At 38.1% G+C, this 25482-nt stretch overlaps 1 protein-coding gene across 1 annotated transcript in view; it reads right to left on the bottom strand.

The window, feature by feature from the left end:
• coro7 (coronin 7) overlaps window positions 1–25482 on the bottom strand; it is a 104819-nt gene that overhangs the window by 77051 nt on the left and 2286 nt on the right. The window contains exons 2-7 of the mRNA XM_058410423.1: window positions 22726–22822; window positions 22099–22179; window positions 21585–21655; window positions 18837–19020; window positions 17534–17610; window positions 8652–8702 (exon numbers count right to left, since the gene is read on the bottom strand). Coding sequence (XP_058266406.1) covers window positions 8652–8702; window positions 17534–17610; window positions 18837–19020; window positions 21585–21655; window positions 22099–22179; window positions 22726–22822 — 561 coding nt within the window. The remainder of the gene's footprint in view (window positions 1–8651; window positions 8703–17533; window positions 17611–18836; window positions 19021–21584; window positions 21656–22098; window positions 22180–22725; window positions 22823–25482) is intronic.

Here is a 25482-nt window from a genome sequence, read left to right as displayed (position 1 = left end):
TTGGCCTGCATAATTTCTAGAAACAACTGACAAACACAGTAACAAAATGGTCACCATGGCGATGTTTTCGGGATTTACAACAGGAGATATTGTAGCAACAACAGATCCAAACTGTATGTAAAAGGGGGTTCATAAAGCAAACTTCAAAAAAAGCAATCCCTGACATGGGTTTAAAATTTTATGTAAGCTTTGTGTGAAGCTTTACAGATGTGATATTACTTATTTCAAAATATTGGCATTCCACAACAGCATGTTAGTATCAAGAATTCCTTGAGTGTAAACAGCATTTATTGTTTATGGATTTATAAGGAACCAGCAAGACAGTGCTTTTTGGAAATATCCAAAATGTAGCAGATAATCAGTGATTCTCAATGTGGGGTCTGGGGACCAACGGTGGTCTGAGAAGCAAAGCATGGGGTTCCATGATTTAAAAAAAATAAAAATAATTCATTGCCATTTCTTAGTTCTTAGCATTTTAACTGGTCACCTGAGTTGAACCAATCCTCAATAACTGAAAGGTCGGCTTATAAACAATGCCAATTAAATCAAATGGCAGTTATAATAATACATGTTGTATGTGAGTAGAAAATACATGAACAAAAAGCTCAGTAGTTCCAAAAGCTAGCCAAAATATTCATTAAATATATGAAAACTTTCAGGGATCCCTGGACTGCTTTAAGCATTGAATCATAACCTTGATAATGTCTTATTTTGTATTTATGTCTTTATTTCTACATGTCCGCTCAATTCAATAAGTTTCTATTGCACTTTTAAAATACAAACTGTAGACCCATGCCACCTCCCTCAACAAAAATAATAAAGCAGGAGTCTGAGAGGTAACATCAATGGCAATTTGAGTTAACGTTGCTTTAACAAGGACATATTCAGCATCCAGATGGGTATGCAACATGGTTTGTTGTACGCATATGTATGGTTTTTTTTCTATATGATAGACATGAAAATTACAAACAGAACATGCAAAGAAAAAATACTATAGTTTAAATGCTGGTTTCTTCTCTAACCACTTACATTCTTTGAGTCTCAAGTTGCTGGGGTGAACAGGCCACTGAACAGGACTGCTTGATAACTGATGCACCATCTGAGTTTTACTCCTAACACTGAATATATGCAACAAAATGGTAAAGGTCACATTTATAAAGGATTTATCTTTTGAGAATTTTGAGAAATTGTGGCTTAAGTCAGATGTCTGTAGTAATACTGATCAATTTCATTACACTATAACATTCAGTATAAAGAAAATGTTAAGCATGCTCTGGTGCAGCAGGTAGTTTTGTCACCTCACACTCTGAGGTTCGATCTATCTATCATGATGTGGATAAGCCAGTTTCGGATTATAAGACAGTTGCTGACAATTAAACCAGATCCTGATTATAAGCCAGTTTCTGAGTATCACCCAGTCCCTAAAAATTAAGACAATTCCTGATGAATAAATGAACAACAGAATTTTGAGCATTTCATTATTGCTAGCTATAGCACTGTTACAAAGCTATCATTGTAATCTGTGGCATGTCTGCACTACTCCGGTGTACACATTAACAGTCTGCTGAAAGCCTCTCCATCAAATGATCTTAAGACTAATATTTTACCATTTTCTCACCAATGACATGACTGATGCAGACCTGTGATCTGAGTCTCCTGTCACCTATCACTAGGCTTTGGTACATTTTGTCCATCAGTGCCTCATTCTCACTGAATTCATTGAATGACAAGAACTGCATTATTTCCCCAGATACCAAAAAACAGAGAAAAGTCCTGACACACTCTATAGAGATGACAGAGTAATAAGTGATAGTTAGATGTTAGTGAAAAGTTAGATGTTAGCATTAAAAGAGCTTAGCAGGGTGTGGAGTATGAGGCTCGTGTTTAATGCTGAAATATTTTTAGCTCAGTTGATGAGACCAAGACTGATGTAGAGGATTTTAAATGTATAGTTAAATCTACTGTAAACTTAGATTTCTTTCAAATGAGCTAGTAAATGTTGTTTTTCTATAAGTACGTTATAAATGGGATTTCCTTTAATGAATTGAGAGATGTTGAAATCTGTAAACTTTACAGATTTTGCAGGATTTTAAACGCTGCTTTTTTCCAGTGTAGTGTACACCAGTGCCAATCAAAAAGACATAATTCATAAAGTCAAGACTCAACAATTTTCTCCTTTTTAGACAGTGTGTTTGTGTGTGTGTGTGTGTGTGTGTGTGTGTAAAAACCCCTGCAGCCGCTCTGTCTCTTCTGAATGTTATTCATTCAGCCCTGCCCTTTTTTCCCCGTTTCATACTCATTCCAGGGGCTCTCTAATTTCACCAAAAGCAGCAGCAGCCGACAATGAAATCGAGAAATCTGGCTCCTTGAGTCCAAAAAATATTCCCTTTCCTGTCTTCCTGTGTGCCAGGGACCACATCGCTCCATCACTGCAGCCAGCACCAGCCCAAAACTATGAGGAGTATTTTCAGCTCTGTAATTTGAAACACACACACACACACACACACACACACACACACACACACATACATACATCGAGGCAAAAAGGCACATATGTCTTCTTTGGGCAGTGAGCACCACACCCAGACTGCTACTTCCTTCCAATCCAACCAATTATTTCAACTAAAAGAGGAGATGATCTGCACAGATTGGATCTCTGAGTGAGAAGCAGAGAACTGAAGCATCTGCAATAGTCAATGGGAGGAATTATCTTTCTCAAAGGTACTCACTGTATCTTGGTCACAAGGCTACATATGTAAGAAAAGAGAATGTCAAGTATACTAGAGTCATTCCAAACACTAAACCAATGTCCACATAAAAGCAACAGGAATCATTTACAGTGCCACGCTCTCCAAAAACACACACAGTGTATGAGCAAACTAAATAAAACCAGCTCTCGAATGCACACTGATTAGAGATTCCAGTTACGCTCATCCACCCAAATTACCCAGCTTCCCCTCTTTCCCGTAAATACAGTGTACGCAGGACTGCAATTACTTTCTATTTCCATCCTACCTGCCTTCGTTATGACATACACTACCACTGAAAAGTTTGGGATGACTCAAAAAATTGTATTGTTTTCCAAGGAAACACACAGGAAATTAGTCTGAATAGAAAATATAGCAAAAGAACAGGACATGCTGACATGTCAGAGTTAAAAATAATGATTTTGTTGGAAATGATGAATGTTTTCTTCAAACTTTGCCTTCATCAAAAAAAACACCTTTTGCAGCAATTACAGCCTGGGCATTCTAGCTGTTTTTTCAAGATAATCTGATGAGATTTCACCCCATGCTTCCTGGAGCATCTCCCACAAGATGGATTGGCTGATGGAGTCTTCCTCCATAGCTGAAATCAAGCTGAAATATGCAAGTGATCCCAAACTTTTGAGCGGTAGTGTATGTCAAAAATCTACAAAAAAAAATCCAAAAATCCAGAGCTGACAGTGACAAATAAAATTTCTTCTATAAAAAAATCCACTTTTCATCATATCATCCCATCAGAGGATTCATTCTTTTACATGAGCTGCATATGCAGTGCCAGGATGAATAAATGATGACAAATGTCCACATTTTGGGCCTGATAGAAAAGACAGAAATATAAGCCGTCTTCTGTTTATATGTCTGCCATTACATGTGCACACTACTTATACAGCTGAAAGAAATCAGATTTTGGCAAAAATGCATGATGTTTACACATGCAATATTTCAAAAATTCTGATTTTTTTTAAACTTGACTTAACTGTGTGTTTGAAGTAGTCATGCTATATAGTCCATATATTAGTCTACCAACTAAAACATCTGGGAACTCCCAAAGTCACACAAGCAGCTTTTGCCATACGGTCAATTAAACCGAGGCTTTAAATCCCAACAAAACCACAATTAACACTAGCCCAGAGTCTGAGACAGCATCACAGGCTCTCTCTCTCTCCGTCTCTGTCTCTCCCTCTCTCCGTCTCTCTCTCTCTCCCCCCCATCTCTTTCTCTCTCTCTCTCCCTCCCTCCCTGTCTGTCTGTCTCTCTCTCTCCCTCCCTGTCTCTCTCTCTTTCTCTCTCTCTCTCTCCCCCTCCCTGTCTTTCTCTCTCTCTCTCTCTCTCTCCCTCCCTCCCTGTCTTTCTCTCTCTCCCCCCTCTCTCTCCCTGTCTGTCTCTCTCTTTCTCTCTCTCTTGCTCTCTCTCCCCCTTGGTCTTCCTGTCTCTCTGTCTGTCTCTCTCTCACATTCATCAAAACAGTCTGAAACAAGCTAATTGCAGGCAGTGTAAGTTCATAGATATGTTAGCCTTTAGAAATAACCTCCAAGCTGCCTCAGAAAGTTGTGGTGGTTTAATGTGTGTTTCAGAGGAAGCATTTACATTTACCTTCATTTGGAAAATACTGTTTGAGCTGAACTCATGAAAGTTAAAGGCCTTGCTCAAGGACACACAATAGTGTGTGGTTTGTAGGTAGCAGGATTCAAACTCAGAATCATCTGATTAAGAAATCACAGTCCTAACCACTGAGTCACCTCTGTCCACTTTCACACGCTCTCACAGACCAGTAGCTGTCATGAGGTGAGGAGATAAGATTAAGAAAAAAATCAGATGTCAGCATGTACACACACTCACCATTTCCTCACAGTCACTGTGTTAAAACACACATCTGTGTCTCAGTGAATGATCAGACAGTTTCCTCAAAATACTGATTTAAGTGGTCAGCATGTCGTTTTTTCCTTGCAGCCACACTCTATTTCATATTAGAAATAGAGAATACATGATAAATACTGACAAAGTGAGAGACTTGTTGAAAAATGTTATTTTCAGAAATGCTATTTGGTAAAGGTTTTGTTGTATCATGAGGAATCCTGTGGAATTATGTGGAAAATGGTAGACTTTTTCTTCAGTTTTCAAAAAATCTCTTACCAAGAAGAAACCAAGAACTGAGTTTCAAATGCAGAACTATAAAATACAGAGAATGTTTAAATATAGACAATGTTAAAAATCTATAGGGGGTTTAGGTAAGGTACTGATTTTCTAGCAACTATGTAAATGTAACTGTAGTTCTTTGTGCCTTTTCTGTGGAAAACTTTGAATTGGTGAAATTGCAAGCAATGATTCTTCCTTCAAGCTACCAGTGAAGAGATATGTGTAATTACTTTCTATGATAACTCTACTCATATTCGACACACATTAATCGAAGAGGTGTTTGGCTATATTCATGTGCTGATGACGTCATGCTACACTACGCTTCTGGGCCCAAAACTCACCCAAAACTCGGCATTATTTTTTTAACTGCAAGCTCCTCTGAATATTGCGGAGTTTGTGAAAATGCAAAATCCTTGAGAGACTGTTGAATGGATGAATAATATAGTGATAGCAAGACAACCATGATATCTTTAAATGATATATAGTACAGTATCATCTGTACTCCAGTTTGGAGGTGTGAAAAAAGAAACATGTGGTGGGAAGGGAATCCTCAGACACAGATACAGACCCAAAACAAACAGGCCACATCATTTTGGATTTGTCTATGTGGTATTTATAACAAAGCTTAAAACCCTCAAGGGTGGAGCCATTACAATCCTTGCGACTAGTGATATGATTGGCTGTGAACGGCTCACTTAAGAGCACTCAAGCAAATGTGGTGTTAATGAGAGAGGTAACAGAAGAAGGGCAGTTAGAAGTGGAAACTAAACTGAGATGAGAGGGATCTGGGATGCTGAGTCAGAACTTTTTTCCCTGCCAAAGCTTATTTTTTTACAGAAGCATGAAGCACACTCTCTCCCTCTCTCTCTCTCTCTCTCTCTCTCTCTGGAATGCAAAGCGCCTCCACAACACATGCAGGCAGGCCAGGAGTTTAGTGTGCTAACCTCCCCAAACTCAGCAGTTCCACATGGCGTCTAACAAAACAGCCCACACTCTGTCGCCATCTGACTTCAAAAGGTCAAAAAATTCTCAAAGTGCAGTCACTACACTGTCCATCATTCAGCATTCAGCACACTGCCCTGCAAAAACACGCCATGGAGCCGGGAAAGGTTATGAAAAAAAAGGTCACAACAGACCACAGAAAAAGACTGTTCCATTTTAGTGATTAGTGACTACTGCTGCGAATTCAAAACAAAAGCACATGCTGCAGTAAAACTAAACCTCCTGAAATATGAAAGTGCTGTAATTAAAAACTTAGAGACAGCAAAAAAAAGGGGGAATTAGAGACATCAACTGTGTTTATAACAGCAGGAAGAAATCAAAAACACACCTAAAATATTCATACTCTCAAGTTTCAGTGCATGCATGCATGTGTGTGTGTGTGTGTGTGTGTGTGTGTGTGTGTGTGTGTTTATGTATGTTTGAATAGTTTTTGACTGTAGAAAATTGCCCACACACATCCAGGTATTTTTTAAAAGAGGAAAAAAGGCTAATGTTTAATCCTCCGTGGCCACTATTGTTTTTGCTAAGGCTTTCTTTACTGAAAACTAAAAGCGAGGCCCACACACCTCAGCTGAAAAGACTGTGGGAAGACTGTGGGAAGACTGTGGGAAGACTGTGGGAATGTTTAATCTGTATGTTGCCCTGATCCTAATCCATTTCCCCATTCCTGCTACATTTTCCAGGATTGATCTGCACTAGCAGACACAGGCAGCTATTGACCTTTATTCAGCAGCAAAACAAGCAGGCTTGAGGGGTTCATGGTCACGTTGCAGGGTTACTAGCGCATGGGAAATTCTAATGGGAAGGTCTAAAACCAGATACTAGCAACACAAACAACATTTCTGAATGGCATGCGGAATTGGACAAAACTATTCAATTCAATTCCATTTTTATTTGTAAAGCACTTTTAACACCACTTCTTTCCCACTGAGGCCGTCAAATGTTCAATGATGGAGACCCAACAGCTGCAACAGCAGTTCCAAGCCGGTGCTATAGTCTCCAAGCGGTGCAATCCACAGCGGCCCCAAAACTAACCTCGGCATTCAGGACAAGAAGATTATGCATCCAGACTATTTGTATTTTATTCATAGTTGCCCAGCGACACATATTTTGAGTAGTCTAGTTAGCTAGTCTAGTTAGTTACCTGTTAGCTACCATTTTTACCATTAAAGATTAGATTCTGGGCTACCAAAACATGGGCCTGATCAGCATACTCAGCACACCGAACTTGAATTCAGTCTTACTGGTATGTGTGCTTTGGAAGGTTGGCACTGTGCTTGCTGATGGTGAGGAAGTTTTCTTTCTCCTTTTCATTCTTTCGTCTTAAACACTCGTTTCGGTGCCATTGTTCTCCGCAGTAAGAGCTGATTGTGCAGATTGTATATGGCATGACAGTTTTGGCTGTCAGTGGCTCTACACCACAGCTAGACTTTGGAAGCAATAACGATTCTAACAGCTTCTCAAGCTTCTAAGTCTCAAATGAATCTTAAAGGGAGCATTTGGGAAAATGTTCAAGACTTTTGAATAGGGTGTTGTTTAAAGCGTGGTGCTTTTTCAACAATGCTGTCAAAGAGTCATAAACACAGTTAATTCTCACTCAATTTCATCACTTTTCTGATGCACTGTGAAGATCACTTCATTTGAATACATTGTGTAGCATCTGTGCAGCTCTCTGCTCTTCACAAACCAATCTGCTATGATTGGACTAAGGCTTTTTGGGTTGAAGAACACTGCTGTATTGATGGGCCTTCACCAAATAGTCACAAAGAGCCCTTTGGAACTTCAGGATGAGTAATGGTAGAATTTTCACAGCCCTGCAGACCTCATGGGTACACGCAAATGAGGACCATAAAAACAAGAAGCTTGTTTTGACACAGCTACTGAAACATTTGAAACATTGTGTATTAAACATCAAGAAATGGATGCAGAGCAAATAATCAAGAATTGAAAAATCTAAGATTCTGTGTAAGTGATGTGAAATAAATATAAAAAAATCTCGATCTAACAGGAAAAAGGTTGATATACTAACACTAATATCAACTGTAAGACAAATCTGGCCTTCACCAAATAAGTGCACTTGCCTTTAAGTAACCACTCATTTAGAGTCCAGGCCGAATCTGAGAGTGAAGGAATCCATAAATAGAAATGATGGAATTTCTGAACAATTATGGAATGAGTTGGCCATTGTGAATAAAATTTTAATTAAACCTTTCAATCAAGGCACAACACAGATAAAACATCTTCAACTATGTGGAGTATAGACACACACAAATATGTGGAGTATAGACAAACACACACATACACACAAATATGTAGAGTATAGACAAACACACACACACAAAATTATGTGAAGTACAGACACACACACCCAAATATGTGGAGTATAGACACACACACAAACACACACACACACACACACCTATGTGAAGTGCAGACACACACACACAAATGTGGAGTATAGACACACACACGCACACATACGCACACACACAAGCTTGCATGCATGCAGGCACACGTGCAAATATGCACATGCTCACACCTCCAAGATACTGCAAAAATCTTTTCTGCTCTGTTTCTGAGATTCGCGCTGTTTTGACAGTGAAACACAGTAGTGTGACACACACCAATAAAAATCAGCACGCTAACCGCAGACTGCATGCAGGTTAGACAGACATGGTTTGAAACCCCACTGATTGGTGCCTTATAGTCAAGTGATATTCATGTAAAAACAGTTGTGATGCACGCTACCTGGACTGCAGACAGCTGAGCTCTCGGATCAAAGATGCGAAGGTTTTTGTCCTGGGGAAGAAAATAAAGAACACAGATAAACTCCTGAGCTTCATAACAGATTAATGAATCATATAAATATACAAATATGAGCAACAAGAACTGCATCATTTTCAATAAACCAACACTCATACATGCACCAACACTCAGTGAAGACATGTAAATGTAGAAAATGTAGAAAGATTCCACAATAGATGAGATTCTGTCTGATTCACTGAGCACAGAATCAGTCACGATTTTATTTTGGTCTTCTTCGATATTTACAACTCAACATCCCATAGTGTGGAGGACATGCCAACTGCCTTGCGTGAAAACACAAAATATTGGTCAGGTTTCATGTGCATCTGAAAGTGTGTGGCGTTTTATTCTGGGTAAATATTGTAGTGTGATGGATGAAGGATGATCCAGAACACTGTAATTTTAGGTGCAGTCTCATTTCCAACATCAGTTGAGATTTTATTCTTCTTGTAATGTGCCTCAGACATTAGTAGCCAAAGTACTATTAAGTTGCTTTTTAGAGCTTGAACTATAATTCACATCTGTAAAGCAATCAGTGCCCATTGACTGACCCCTCATATGCAGAGTTAATGAGGAGAGCCAATCAGAAAAGACGTATCGGATGATTGAGGAGAAACAAGCGATAATAGAAACAGGATATGAGCAGTGCAGCCCTGCCTACTACTCGCCAAAACACTAATCAATGCCAGAGCCACACACTCACACTAACACTAACACATACTCACACTCATACACACACTCACACTCACACATACTCACACACACACAAACCTTTGCACTCACACTCACTCACAATCACACACACTCACTCACAATTACACACACTCACTCACACTCATGCAAGTGCACAAATATACTGGCACTTTGAAATTTCATTTCATAATATGTCTCTATGTCCAATTTGGCTATGACATGAATGCAGCTTGGGGTCAGGAAGAGAGCAGGGGGTCAGTCAAGAGAAGCAACAAACTAATGAGAAAGAAAAGCCAGATGGAGAGGACGAAAAATTCTCTATCCCTAATGCTTGGCCATTATTTACCCCATGAGTTTGGGTGTTAGTTAGTAACTTCAGTAAACTGCCAACAAGCCGACAATCGGCTCGAAAACCTTCATCTGGATTAATCTTACTAATATAACCAGAGCAAATAAAATTAATTTGAGAGAGATCTTTGACAGATATTTCAGTGAAATCAGTACAAATCAGTCAAATGTCCAGGCACTGTATTGAGCATAGGTCTAATAAAGAGAGAGAGAGAGAGAGAGAGAGAGAGAGAAAGAAAGGGTTCTCCTGTGCTTTTAGTTATCTTTCACAGCTGATTTTCATTCACCTATAAACACATGAAATGAGCCTCATTCTTAAAAATGCCTCTTTTCCATACCCATGGTGTTCATAGCTAAATTTTATTTAGAATGCAATGTGTGTGTATGTGTGTGTGAGTGAGTGTGAGAGAGAGAGAGAGAGAGAATGTGGGGGTTGGGGTGTTAGTGCAGCAATCATAAAATTCGAGCTGATGTGAGTCCGAATAATAAGTGAGCCTTTGCCTCTGAGAATTGCAGTAAACACACACACACGCACTCACATACCCACATGTGCACACACACACACACACACACACACACACACACACACACACACACTTCAAGGAGCCATGTCTGCCCAGTTGAATTTATCTCTCCTATGATATAAACTCTAAGACCAGCCTGAAATAAGCAAAAACTACAAACTCATTTATCAACCACTGACACAATCCTTCTGCTACAATTACAGTTTTCAAATGCAGCATGAAACGATCAGCAGAGAGAAGAATAGAGAAGAGATTTACATCATGGAAATGACTCAGCTAGAGGAAAACCAGGCGGAATTATTCAAAGGAGCACAGCATAAACAGAGTCAAGACAAAAATCGCTTTAAACGGATAAGGACACATCTATTTTCGACTTCACCATGGCTTTTTATGACTGAATAAACATGATGGGTGTTGTGTTTTGCTAGGCTGTTATGGCTGAGAGCAAATGTAGTTTGACTTGATGTCTATAAAAAAGCGTGGCAAAAGAGAAGGTCTTTCCGGAAACCAGGCAGCCCACCCACGAGCCGTGTAGCCTCAGGGAAGCGAGAGCTCAGTCTCAGGAGCTTCAGTATGAGCCTGGGCCCTCAGGGACGACTGTAGAGCCTAATAAACATGCCACAAGTGCAGGTCTACAGGCCTACAGTGCAGGTTTCATTACAATCCATATACATTTAATCAGCATAACAACTGACCCTGTTAACCTCTTTCACTCAGAACAGCCCAATGAGGAAAAAGACGTTTTCTTGGAGACGGACTTTAAGGCAGTGAGGTTAAGGGGTGAAAAGTGCATAGATGTAAAAAAAGAGGATTTCTGTATTGCTAATTTGTGATAATGTCTATTGTTAAACATACACTATACAAATAAACTGAATTACAGTGAAACTAAATTGAAGCTACACATGCATACACACCAGCGATACCTCCAAGTCACCAGCACAGAAAAAAGTAAAAACTTAAGCCTAAAAACATTTTTATTGATTGTATTCATTCATGACTTGAGTTAAATATAGTAAACTGATACGTGCAGCAGAATGAGCAGGTTTTATTGATTCAGAAGAAACAGTGTTTGTCATTGTCAAAATTGAATATATATTTATAAACTGAAAAGCCACATTAATGAATATTGCCTAGTAATTCAAGCAGTTGAAGCCTTTCTGTTAACCTTTCTTTTACATTCAAATGTTCTACATATTGCTTTATAAGCATGGGTTAACCTGTACTTATTATGGAACTCCTGGCTTATTACTCAGTTATTTATAACTACTTATAAATTTAGCTATATAGTTATAGATATATAGCTATTTAGCTACTATAGAATTAGCAATTCCACTGAAACCATTAAGAAAGCTTGCTACTACAACTACAGCTTTATCTATAGAAGAGATAATAGAGAAATGCATCAGCTTTAAACACTCACTTTCACAGACCTGCACTTAACACTTCTGGCAGCTTTTCAGGAAATGCTTCATCACAACCCAGGAAGACTAGAAGGGTTGTTTCAGGAATGCACAGCTTTTTGTCACAACATTAAAACCACTGACAGTTGACATGAATTTTTAATTCTTTAACAAGGGCCAAATTGTGATGAGTGTGTCAGAGCATCTGCAAAACAGCAGGTCTTGTGGGTTGGCCAAGTGGGTGTATGTTGCTTTCCTGGGGAAGAGACGGCACCAGGATGCACTATGGGAAGAAGGCAATTGTGATGTACGGTAAGGTAATGTTCTGCTGGGAAAACTTTTCAGGTTAATGAGCCCTGCCACACTGCAAAAATTGTTCAGAAATGGTTTGAAGGACATGACAAAGGCTTTACGTTTTTGACTTATTTCCCATATCTTAATTGAATCAAGTGTTTGTGAGATGTGTTGGAAAAACAAGTCCGAACCATAGATGCCCTATCTTACAGCCTACTAAAGGATCTGCGGCTAATGTCTTGGTGCCAGAGACCACAGCACACCTAAAGAGAGATCTTGTAGAGTACATGCCTTGGTGGGTCAGAGCTGGAACAAGAGGGACCTTTACAATATTAGGCAATTGCTTTTAATATTAATGCTGATTGCTGTATAAAAAGCCCTCTCACTAAAACTCACAGAAGGGCTATAAAATATGTTTATTTAATTTTCCCAGCGAGAAAGCCTAACAAAGACACAATCATCCATGAGCTTATTTGAGCCTTATCCTCTCAACAGTCCTCAGTTAAAACATAAATTGCAGTGCGCGTACAAAAGGTGCTCTTTATGCACATGGCCCATAAAATATGTGTCTCCAAACGAAGCCTGTCATGAGCCGTTTTTTCTGGCCTGCACCCAATTTATCTGCTCCCTGTGTTTACTGAATAGGGGCAAAACTGGCTGGAATTAAAGACACATGTTGGCAGCGCTGATTTGCTTTAATAAGCAGGATTTGAGGGACACTGAAGGGTCTATTCAGTTCACTTACAATCCAGCACAGCAAAGGGCAGAACCTCTGGAGCTGGTCTGTGATCTAGTGTCATGTTTCTCTTACTTTCCTGTTTTTCTATTCCTTTTTCCCCCCTTTCCCCTCATTCCAGTCGTTTTGACTTCCCAGTGCCACACGTCACCTCATCCAGCAGCACCATCTTTAAATGCTCTTAGTTCAGTCAGTTACAGATGGTTTCTGCGCCGTAGTAATGAAGTTATCTGCCCTACAATTAACTCGTATCTCCTAACATCTCTAATCTAACACAGAAACAGTGCCACAGCATTATAAAGTGGTTTGCTTAATGTAAAACAGCCTGCAGTGATGCTTCTGTTGCTCAAGCCTGTGGTTTGAATGAAGGCAAGCTGCTGTGCAGATGCTTTTCAATGGTTTTATGTTTGGCAAAGTCAAGCTGTGCATTTGCAAAATTCTAACTGAATATCCGCATGAAAATTTCATGCAAATTTTTAATCAAGTATTCAAGTAAGAATTATCCATCTTTTTTTTCTGAGGATCTTTATACCTGTCTTTAGATCATTTGTGCAAAATATTAGCACTTGTAATCACAATTATTAATCAAAAGCAATTTATCCAAGCTCTTTGGGGTTACGGCTGCATTTCTTCCCCAAAACTAATCATCATTAGTTCAGAATTTTTTTTTTTTAAAATCTGAACTATAAACAATTTCTGAGGGTCCTTTAATATCACCCAGACCAGTCCTAACAGGTGAGCTAATAGTGATGTTAGCTCTGCTTACAACGCTTGAATACAAAGTTAGTGCACCACTTGGAAAACTGTAGTGATAAAGTAAATCTTTTAAAATATATTTATGTAATAAATAATTAGGATTGTTTAACAAATATATACAATCGATATAAAAAAGTATATGCACCCCTGTTAAAATGATAGTTTTTATTATGTAAAAAAAATTAAACCTAGATAAATTATGTCAAGAATCTTTTCCACCTTCAGTGTGAAAGTACAACATATAAAAATCAGAAGCTTTTTAGGCAAAGGAAAAATAAAAAAAACTTACCACAACTTAGTTGCGTAAATGTGAACAAATGAATGAATACTTTGTTGAAGCAACTTTTGATTGTAATTACACCACTCAGTGTTTTGGGGTTTTAAAAAAGTCTATCTGCATGGCATATTCTGACTTCACAATAATTTGTCAATCTTTCTTGCAAAAACATTCTAGGTCCATTAAACTTTAAGAACATTTCTTCTGTCCCTGTGTACTTTTGGTACAAATTTGAATTATTAAACCTTTTGGAATTGGTCGTCCATAACACCATGGAGAAGTTCTCAAATGCAGAGAGTAATTAGTATTTCTCAGATATTCCTGCAGCTCCTTCAATTCTCTTGGCAGCCTCCCTGGTAGGTTTTTTTGTCTTGTCCTTCGTCTTTTATTTGCAATGATGGTCTTAACGTTGATTCAAGGAACGTCTAACTTATTTGAAAGGATTCAATTAGGAGAGAAGTATAAATGAATTTGCAATAAGTGGGAAAACAGGCATTCTTTGTAAGCTCCTTGCAGATCATGGCTTCAGCAGTCGAGTAAAACCAAGAAGACATGAAGACAATGCTACGGAAACAGCTGATCTTTGTTTGGTGTGAATCAGAATCGTTTTATTAAATGACGGCTGTATGATAATCACTTTCATACATCAGTTCATTCGGAACAAAACCACATGCCTAAAAGTATACTGTAACTTATTTTTCCTACTTTCCTCAAAATGTTTCTGATTGTTTTGCACTTAATAATTATATGTTGTAATTCCACATTGCGAGTGCAAAACGTTCTTGACGTGATTTATCTTTCATTTTTCATTTCATTTTCATTCACATGTCAGCAGGATACTGTAAGTGTACAAGGTACTTTTGCAGTGTGCTTTCAGTATTCATTTTAAAATAATGTCACATCTAATTTAAAACACAGCAAGCCTCTCACTGCATATTCCATTTTCCTGTCAGAATAATTTCAGCCTTCGCTTACAAATGCTGATAACAATGAAAGTTGCAATAGATCTTTAAGAGAGTGGAATTCTTTTCTAACTGGCTGTTTATTAGCCAATGTAGGAGATTTTCTGACAATAAGTTGTATCTCTAGTCAAGTAATTCTTCTCAAAATGCATCCATTACCCTTGAACTTCTATGTTTACTCTAACATTTACTCCTCTGCTTTACTTGCATTAGTGGCTTTATGGAATGGTTCATTTATTATTTCCTTATGGCTCTTCCAGAAAATGGTGGAATTGAAGCAAGGCCACTGTATGCGTGGGTCACATGCTGTCACTCATGAAGCACTAAATCACTGACTGGACCAGGTGAAACTGCATCTTTCTTCTACATTAAAGAGGTCGTAATTCAATCGCTTGCTAACAAATGAGGTGAGTTGAAGGCCTGATTAAAGAGAATCCTCCACAGGAGGCATAGTAGAGGTGACAGAACTGGGCACAGGCAGGACACAGGACCAAAGGGGAGACAAGCTGCAAGTTCAAGACTTTTATCCTGCTTGTTAAGTGTCAGTGGTGTTAATTAAAGTCACCATTAACCTTATTACAACAGGTCGCATATTATTCTAGTCTTTTAAGAAAATTAAGGGAAAATTGTATCACCGGAAGAGATTGACCAGCTACAGAAATTCTGTGTCTTCAAACACGCATCTAGTTTACTCACCGCAAACTGCCTTAAAGTCACTACAATAATTCAGTAACAATAATAATCTTGCTCATGATGTTCAAAGGTTTGCATAAAAAATACAGATGTTTGCCTACATGGATATGTAAATAACCAATCAAACTGCAACATTTCTTAAGTATGTGACTAGTTAAGGATAAAAAACAGCAAATGCTTCATAGGCCAGGGGACTAGAGACTAGGGCAAATTTCATACAGCATACATACCCATGCCTGGGTATAACTGCAATATCACTGGAGTCATATTTAACTTCACACATGTCTGGACAGTTTTCTGTCTATTATTTTTATTATATTTTTATAAGAGGTTCCCAAAAGCATTGTATTGTTCTAACTGATAGAGAGTTAAAGGTGATGCTTGTTTCATATCTTTAAGAAGAAGAAGAAGAAGAAGCCTTTATATCACATGCCACAGATGTTAATCACAGTAACATTTATTTCTTTGCAGATCCCAGCTTGTTAGGAAGCTGGGATCAGAGTAAAGGGCCAGTCATGATACAGTGCCACTGGAGCAGAGAGGGTTATGGGTTAAGGGTGAAGGGAAATGACATTGGAAAGATTCTCCATTCCTGTGCGCAGAACAGAAATGAGCAAATCACCTGATCTAGACACTGCTACACTGACTTACTGAAAACTCCATCTACGCAGATGAGTTGAGCACCCTGGGAAACAGATGCTCTAGTGAGCTCTACTGGAGATATAGAGTAATAACAATTTAGATCCTGAAGAAGGTACAAATACTGCTGAATTTTGCTGTACCATTGGAAGTATTCTGACAAACTGCATCTCAGTGTGGTATGGCAACTACTCAGTGTCTGACAATAAGGCTCTCCAGTGAGTGGTGAAAATTGCTCAACATATCATCAGTGTCCACAATAAATCCACATTAAACGCTGCTTGTTGAGAAGCATCATGAAGGACACTTTCATCCCAATCAAGGACTGTTTACCTTCCTCCCCACAGGGGGGCGCTGCAGGAGCCTGTAACATCCTACAACCCGGGTTAGAAATCGCTTCCTTCCCTCAGGGGTCACCATACTGAACTCAACCAACCACCCAACCACCACAAAATACTCCTTATACACCTTCTTCCACACTTACAGTATAATGCACATTTTACACAGCATAACTGTTCCAGTTTGCAAATACTACTGTTGTCTAATCTTTCACTTTATTTCTACAGTAAACTCTAACATATTTAATAATGTATTCATATTATTCTGTTCAGAAGCTAACTGTATGTCTTTGCCTTTGTACCAGCACACTGCACAATGACAATGAAGTTGAATGTGATCTGAAAATTACGATTCCCTTCTGAAGCAAACTTTAGGAATTGTAGCTTTTCTGCTTTTTCTGAGCTACTAGTGTTTCACAAAGTATCAATACAACTCAATACAACAAGGTTGCAAGCAGTTGTTTTTAGTGACATTTGCACACATACACCATTTAAAAACAACAATCACCATGTGCAAAAACATTTTACATTTTATCTTTGCTGAGAGTTAAGCTCTAACCTACGTGGGCAGTGGAAATGATTTGAGGTTCACATGTAAAAACACTACAGAATGTACTGTATAACCCTAAAACCTTTAACATCTGATTTGATTGTTTATTTGCTGGAAGTGCGACTCAGCTATATTTATGCCTTATTAAGAGGTCAGTTTCAAATAGGTCAGATTTAGAGATTTTGATTTCAAGATCTCAAACAGCTTTATAGAGAAAAAACAGCACAGTGTCTAGATTCTGGGATCATGCTCTCCTCTACTGAAACTATGATCATTGTTTCTTTTATTTTATTTTTAAAAGGTTCATTTTGTTCTTAAATTTTATTCCATTTTTGAGGATATAATAAGAACTTTGTTATTTCAGAGATGCAGGCTTTGCTGAAATGTATTTTTGCTCTTTTTTTCCTTTGGATCTTGGATGATAACCTTACAGAATGCTTTAATTTTATTGGAAGCTTGTTTTCACTCAGCTAAAATTTCTCATTAAAATCATTAATTTGTATTTTGTTGTATTGTTTTGGTATTGTGATATTGTGATATCGTGATGCTACAGTATCAATGTTAAGTTCAATTCCCAACCCTTTGGACTTCATCCTTCCAAAGACATTGACTCACCTTGCAGGTGGAGGCCAGCAGGGAGCCGTCCTCTTTCCAGGCCAGACAATGCAACTGCTCCTTATGCTGCTCCAGAACTGTCTCATAGACACACACACACACACACACACACACACACACACATATTTGGCAAATAAAAGAAACACAGTAGTTACTTTAAACTGAAACTGATATGATGTTTCACTTACACTAGTAATGATCAACCAACACAAACAAGTTTAGAGTTAAACAATTCTATTTTTTTAATGGAATGTCTTATGTACATCTAATAGCATTGAATAAACTTCACACTAAAACAAATAAACTAAAATAGGTCATGTGATATTATTGCTATTTAGGTGTAGTGGCTCAGCAAATGCTGTGTATACTGTAATAATCTTGCTGTAGCCATGTCAAGATAAATGTTTACGTTACCCATAAAAACAATTTATCTAAATCTAGAACTCATTGTAATCATGTTGGTTGACTGACCACTGTCACTGTATATGAAAAACCATATCAGTTTGCTTTATAGATGTCGCAGCTAAAATAAAAAGGTGTACACACACAGGACACATCAGAAAGACAGACAAACATGAAACAGCAGGAATGAAGGTGCATGGTGAACACAGCCTGCGAATGTGTGTTATGGAATGTGAGTTAAAAACATATATGGCAGGCCAAATCTCATCATTAAGATCTGGTCTGATCATTAAGAGGGAGCAGCCAAGCACACTGAAAACCAAAGAATGGCTCAAAGACTTGAGTGACACTTTGACTTGGCACTCAACTTTAATTACTGTAGATCAAAAAACAAAGTCTGTAAGGAGACATCACATAACAAAAACAAACACAAAGCAAGAGTTCCACACAAGTTATGAGAAACGGTGTCAAAAAAGAAAAAACTGTGGTGAGAGATGGAGGGCCAGTAGGTGGCAGCAGTGAGCGGCAGCCATCATGGTGCCAGGATCAAACAGCCACTGGGCTTCAATCTTTTGCCTCACCTGCTCCAGCTTAGACCCCAGAGGACTGTACATTCAGCTCTGGAAACAACCAGAGGCTACGCCAATCAAAACAAGGACAAATTACACATACAGAAAGAACAGAAACAAACAGTCGAGAACAGTGACGACGGACACACAATGCTTATGTGCTGCTGTAAACATCTAGTTTTTAGTAATGAAAACACAAAGTAACTTACTGAGGTTTGAGGCCGTAACTTATTAAACATACAGTGTGTGTGTGTGAGATATATGAATGCATGTGCATACATTTATCTATGTATGCATGTGTGCGTGTGTGTGTGTGTGTGTGTAGAGTGTACCTGCCAGGGCTTTGTCTCTGCTGGTATCCCAGACCTGGATGCCTTTGCCAGAGCCGACCGCCAGCAAGCCTGCAGCAGTGGGATGGAAAAGCAGCAGCTCCAGTCTTCCTTCACCAGGATTTATAGACGCTTCTGCACTTAATGGCTGCTCCTGACCTGGATCACATAGACGCCATAACTTTACCTGCAGAGACCGAGGGAGAGAAAAACAGAAGATGTTATTACATATTTATGTCTTTTTGAATTCCTGACATCTTGGTGTTTTCTTTACTGCTGTTTTTTTTTTTCATCTTTGCTGTTAGTGTAATACATTACTAGCTTCACTGCCTCTTTCACTACCATGTTCAGCATTGTACTACATCAACTCAAACCTACAAGTTAACTGAACTGCCTTTACACTATTAGTGTAAAGAAATTAACAGACTGCTTGAATAAAAAGTCTGTACATCCTCAGGACTAGGAGCGCTTCAGTGCATATACTGGTAGAAGGTTTAGTGTTTTCCTAAGATAAGGTAACAAATCTAAGATTATTAAATTTATTGCTAGACATTTTTCATGTTTCCTGCAGTCTGGTTTTAATGACAGCTCAATTTGTTAATTTTAAACATTTAATTCTAGTAAAAAAAAAAGTAAATATAATAAAATAAATAAAATTATCTGCAAATAGAATAAGAAAATTTCCACTTGAAATTAGCAAAAATGTCTATAGATGTTTACCAATATTTAAGTTGGTTTATTGTAATGATATAATGCTCATATAACTAGTATTAATGTTATATCTACAGGTAGTTAAATGGCTACAGCTAGAGTAGTCACAGTTTGAAATAAAGTGGGATTTTTATGATGTTCCAAAACTCACATTAAAAACCTGTGACCTAAGGCATCAGTTCAGCTTCCTCTAGTCCCCCAGAAGATATCTAGAGTGAGTTTATGTAACCAGGAATCTGTGTAGAGTTAAATTTTTCAAATTCTGATTCATTCCAGATTACCCTATTCAGTGGTGTATACAATGGTATGTGAGGCTTGCGAGACTTTGTGAACCAGCTTGTCAAGACAAGAAATGTTATGAAAGGGTGTACAGCCTACTCTGCAGTTTGGATTCAGGAAAGTAAAATACCAGTGGGTCAGAGGTTCACCAACTCTAGCAACTCCTATTTTATGGGTTAAATTCCTGCATGTTGGTGACATTGTACAGATTTTAAAAGGCCACTGTCAGATTGGCTGGTGATCAGAATATTGTAATATAAAATGCTTGGATTAATACTAAACCACTGTTAAAATTGCACCAAGGTGCTTACAGAACAGGACTACTGATAGTGACCTACCAAATCAAATTAAAATATCAATGCCCATTACTATCAGTTAAGGTCTCAGTCACTGGAGTCATTTTTGGATGTCTACTAGTAGAAAGTCAAAACAGTTGGTAATTGTTTTGCCCATAATCCTATTCAAGAATTATGCTAACAAAATAACCAATTCAGTAGAGCGATTAGCATTCCAATTAGCACCCAATCCTGAAACCATTACATCTATTAATTTCCTTAAAAGAAGGATACCAGATCAGACCTTTGAGAACCTTTAAGAACAAAAAAAAGGTTCTGCTTGTTGTACCCAAATCCTTCAAATGACCAGGATTTAAATACCTGTAACTATAGGTTTATATCTAACGTCCACTTTATCTCTAAAACCATAGAAAAAGTTACAGTCCACCAGCTATGTTTCAACATAATACTAACACACACTGGTTAAAGTGGTAAATTACCAAACACTGGCCTCTGATCACTATTTGCCTACTAGGGCCACAGATAATAAACTTTCAGATTATACAGTAACTCTTAATGGCTTTTCAGTTAGAGAATCTGCAGTAGTAAACAAACTTGGTGTAATTATTGACCAGGCTTTCATTTTAGGCTCCTGAAAATATCATAATAGGATAATATTTTTCTTTTTATCTCTGAAACACTGCTAAGCTAAAAAGTATAATGCTGACACAGACAAACTAATGGCCTATTATCCAACAGGTAGTCAATGGCCCACAGTATCTGAGCAAACATTTGGGGTATTATCATCCACCACACCCTCTTTGATCAAAAGGTGCAGGCTCTTTATGAAATGTTAACGGTCAACTGGGTTTTAATGCCCCCTCTCTGCCATGATCACTCAGGTTTACTGAGAGTGCATTTGAGGCTTTATGTTTCTGGGTGACCTCATGCCTGTTACCTACTGACTCCTCCTTTAAATATGCTGTCATACTCAGACCTGCCGAAGTCCCCACTTTCATCACAATGTACAACCTCTTAAACAACAGATCATGAAATTAGCAAATTATAATTATTTCTCTCTCTCTCTCTTTTTTAAGTCTGAGATTTGCGTAACTCATAAATGAACCGAACACCACTGACATGGTCTAAAAAGGTTTTCCCTGATCATTAGCACCTGTGGCTTTCTCATGAGGAATCTAATTCTACAACCTGATTTCAATCAATCTGATCTGATCTATTGATAAAGGCTATACAAATAAAACTGAATTGGATTGATTAATATTTCAATAATGCAGGAGACTGTGCTGAAGACAGTGTGTTCCAGCTTTATTGTGATCAGGGAATACTGGCCCTCACAAACTAAGTTAACCTTATACTAGCTATAATTAGATGTCCTTATTACCCTGTACATTTGAGGGCTTACACTCAGGGTTTGTAAATATTAATAAATCAATTTATCAAAAAAAAAAATAAGGACAGACAATACCGTCTCATCAGCTGAGCAGGTGGCCAAGAGATAGTCATCAAATGGGGAGAAATCCAGATCGGTCACTTGGTCTAACAGAAGCAGAAAAGGTTCAATATACTTTATATAATGAAATACATATATAATGCCTATATATACACTCTGTAAGTTGACACTGTTGCCAAACAGCAAGCACGTAATTGTATCAGTGGTCATTACAATTTCCCTTCATTGCTACTAACTGGACAGTGTCCACTCAAGTGGCTCAAGTGGCCTGCGCAGATCCCTGACCTCAACACCGTTAAACACCTCTGGGAAGAGCTGAGATGCCAGCTGTGTCCCACAAGAGAAAATCTTTTTATAGCCATTACCAGTCTAAAGATCAGATTCTGTAAAGAACTTTAATTTAATATGATGACACTGTATATCTGGATAAAGCTGGCTAAATTAAATAGAAAGTATAGATTTTATAGTTTTATAGTTATAGTTTTACAGTTACATTAAAAGTACACTGATGGTTTACGTGATGTCTTACCAGCATGACATGGAATTTGAGTTACTGTCCATTTGCCATCAGGTCCGGGATCAAGTGAGCATAGCCCCACCATTCCACCCCCTTTAAAAAAAAAAGAGCAGATGACAAAAAGTTCAGGAAAGTATGAGCCAATCCTAAAGAATGAAGGAAAACCAGACCATTGAAGTTCATTAAAAATACAATGACTTTACAAATCATGTCATGTATGATGGATGGATATATTTATGTATCTTTAATTGCACTTAGATTTATTTTTATTGGGTTTTTAACATTGTCATTAAGCATCTATAAAAAAAATCTAATTTAGATCCCTACACAGCAAGACAGAGAGAGAAACCTAGAAAGGAAACAGACTCAAGTAATATATAAATCAATTACACATCAATAAATTAATTACTCTACTATATCCTTGTACACATAGTCAAACAGTACAATGTGTCTGAAGGGTGTTTCAGGGAGAACATACAGTATTGTCCATATGAATCCTGGGATAATATACGATGGTCATTTTGATAACAGCAAAAGTTTTCAGGTACAGATTAACTTTAATGCTAAAAAACACCAGCACATTCTATTTGCTATTGCGTTTGTCAGAAGTATTAAACTGATATAGAAACATGTACTTACCAGCCTGGTCGGTGTTGAAGGCCACAAGACTGCAGCTGGATTTAATCTGGTTGCCCTGAGAGTTGAGGGAGCTTCCTCGCACATTTGAGATCCACTCCTGAAAAGGAAATCAACAAAATTCATCACAATTTTTGAAATAAGTTACATACATGCCAATAAAACACAGGTGCCCATAAACTTTCTCTGGCTTCCTCTTTCTTTCTCTTTCTTTTTAATTTCATTAGGTAAAAAAAAAGTTAAAATAAAATATTTATAACTGGTGCAATCTGTAATCCTTGAAATTATATAAATTATCTGTAATATTGCATTCAGCTTCCTGTTGTCATTCATCACAGTGGATAAAATCAAACAGATAGACCTGAACAACTTGGGTAATAGTTCTGAAAATACAGTGGAGGAAAATAGTTAAGTCATAAGCACAACCTTAACAAAAACTATTTTTACAAGCCTGCAAAAGTTGCTTTTTTTGCAAAGACACTTGCTTTAACCCATGAGCACACTACCCTCACACATAGTGGACGATGGTGAGGGACCCACTGAGAGCAACCAACAAAAACACAAAAATATCACCAAGCATCACTGAAACTCTACAATTTATACAAACTTTAAACAAATCACCCCAGAGCACAATATGGTGGTGAAGATATTTTGCAACTAGAGCTGCAGGGACCTTCTGTGTGTTGTATTTTATCTTAAATCCTACATTTATGGGCAGTAGTGGCTCAGGTGATTCAGACTCTGGGTTGCTGATAGGAAGGTCAGGGTTCAAACCCCAACATAGGCAAACTGCCACCATTGGGCCCTTAACTCTCTCTGCTCCAGGAGCATATCATAACTGCCCCTGTTCTCCGACCCCAATCTTCAAAGCTGGGAAGAATTCTACTGTGTTGTACTGTATTGTGTGGCAATAATAAAGGCTTTTTCTTCTTCGTAGATCCCACTTACAGTGTCCTCAACCCTGTCAGAGACTACAGGAAGCTCTTTAGTGCTGTTATTTTCACCAGGAGATTCTATTCTATTTTTTAAAGCACTGTTTAACCGTGTTTAAGCTATCTATATGATTAAGCTCAAAACATCACTTATTTAATGTCATTTATATTTATTTTTGCTCATTTTCATTCTTGGAGCTGACTATACATCCATCTGTCTATACTCTGTATATTGCTAGAAGTTAGCAAAACAGAAATGTCCTGGGTTGTTCAATATTTTAATGTTGTTTTCAAATGTAATCGTATAATGCATAATATCACTCTGACAAACATAAAGCACACTGCAGCAGAGAATTCAAACTGTGAGAAACAAGCCTCTCTCTCTCTCTCTCTCTCTGAGTAAGACACAAAACGCAATATTCAGAGAGCAAAAAAAAAGAAGTTAGATGTTAAGACTGCAAACAGGAAGGAGGAAAGGAAACACACTGCACAAACTCAGCTGAAACTAAAATCCTCTCGTGCACACGCACAGACACACACACACACACCTTTTTTGAATCAGCAGAAACTTCAGGACATATAATAGCCTCCCTGTGATGCTCTTAAACCCTTTTTAGAATGTTAACAAGATGGGAAAGACAGGGGGTGAGAGTAGACAATTGCTCAAACGGTTATATAATAAGCACACTGAATCTGAATTTGGCAACACGCATTTCTCCCCCAGAAGCTTCCCATCACTTTTTTTTCTTTTTAAATAAAGTATCTCCCCATGATGCCCACATTACCACTGTGAGTCAGTTTAATGGGATTAGGAGGGCATTGAGATACACAGTGTTTCCTCCTACACTGTGACGCATTTAACTATGCACCACAACCCAAACAGCAGCATAACTCTATTATCCCAAGTCTGCTAAAGCACCACCAACATGGTACTTAACCCTTTTAGATGCCCAGTTATATGCTTAGATAAATATATATTGTTGTTTACTCTAACAAGAAATCTCTTGTGAATTTAACACCATAAAAAGTCAAGCCTGATTTTAACTGTGTGAGATGCATAGGTGAGACAGAAAATACTAAAAAAAATGTGGCTGAACCTGAGACCTGCAGAACTTTACACAGTTTACATAGGAGTCCTAATTTTGCTGAAACACAAAAATATGCCAAGAGCAGTTTTAATTGTTAATCAGATTTTGAATGTGAAATGACTGACAGTTCTACTAGTTTTTTGAGCTCTTCATTTGATAGATGCACGCCTCGCTTTCAGTACTGACTTAATGACTTGGCCAGTCTTTTACCTCCTGATTTTTCTGCTGAATGTATTCACCTGCCAATTCCCTAAGACCAGTCATCTCTCTCACATCATATGACAGCTACTAACTGGAGAAATGTGAAGACAAATGCAAACATTGCGCAGAGCAGTGTATCACACACAGAGAAAAACATTATCTACCCTGTTCTGCGTACATGAGCTCACAGACACCTGTCACTGGCTGCTGCCACTGTGATTGACACTGCTGAGAGTTTAAGATCTCATCTGTTGGGGTGATGTGGGAAAATGTAGGGAGATAGAACACAAGTCATGGAGCTACTTTGTGGCGTTGTACATGATGCACTGCCTACACAAGTACTGTTTTTCTGAAATTAGACAAATGAACACTGCTGATGCTCCAGCTTTGTGTGATAAGTTGCTTAGTATTTAGTCTCCTAGATGTATCATGACTCTGCAGGCTACCCATCTAAATACTGAGTACAGGTTTTAGGACAGCCACAGGCCTTACAAGCTGAATGACTATCAGAACAGATTTGACATATTTTTCCATACAAT

Source organism: Hemibagrus wyckioides, linkage group LG02, assembly GCF_019097595.1.
Source record: "Hemibagrus wyckioides isolate EC202008001 linkage group LG02, SWU_Hwy_1.0, whole genome shotgun sequence".
In the NCBI taxonomy this organism is placed as follows: Eukaryota; Metazoa; Chordata; class Actinopteri; order Siluriformes; family Bagridae; genus Hemibagrus; species Hemibagrus wyckioides.
This window is presented reverse-complemented; position numbering and strand designations above follow the sequence as displayed.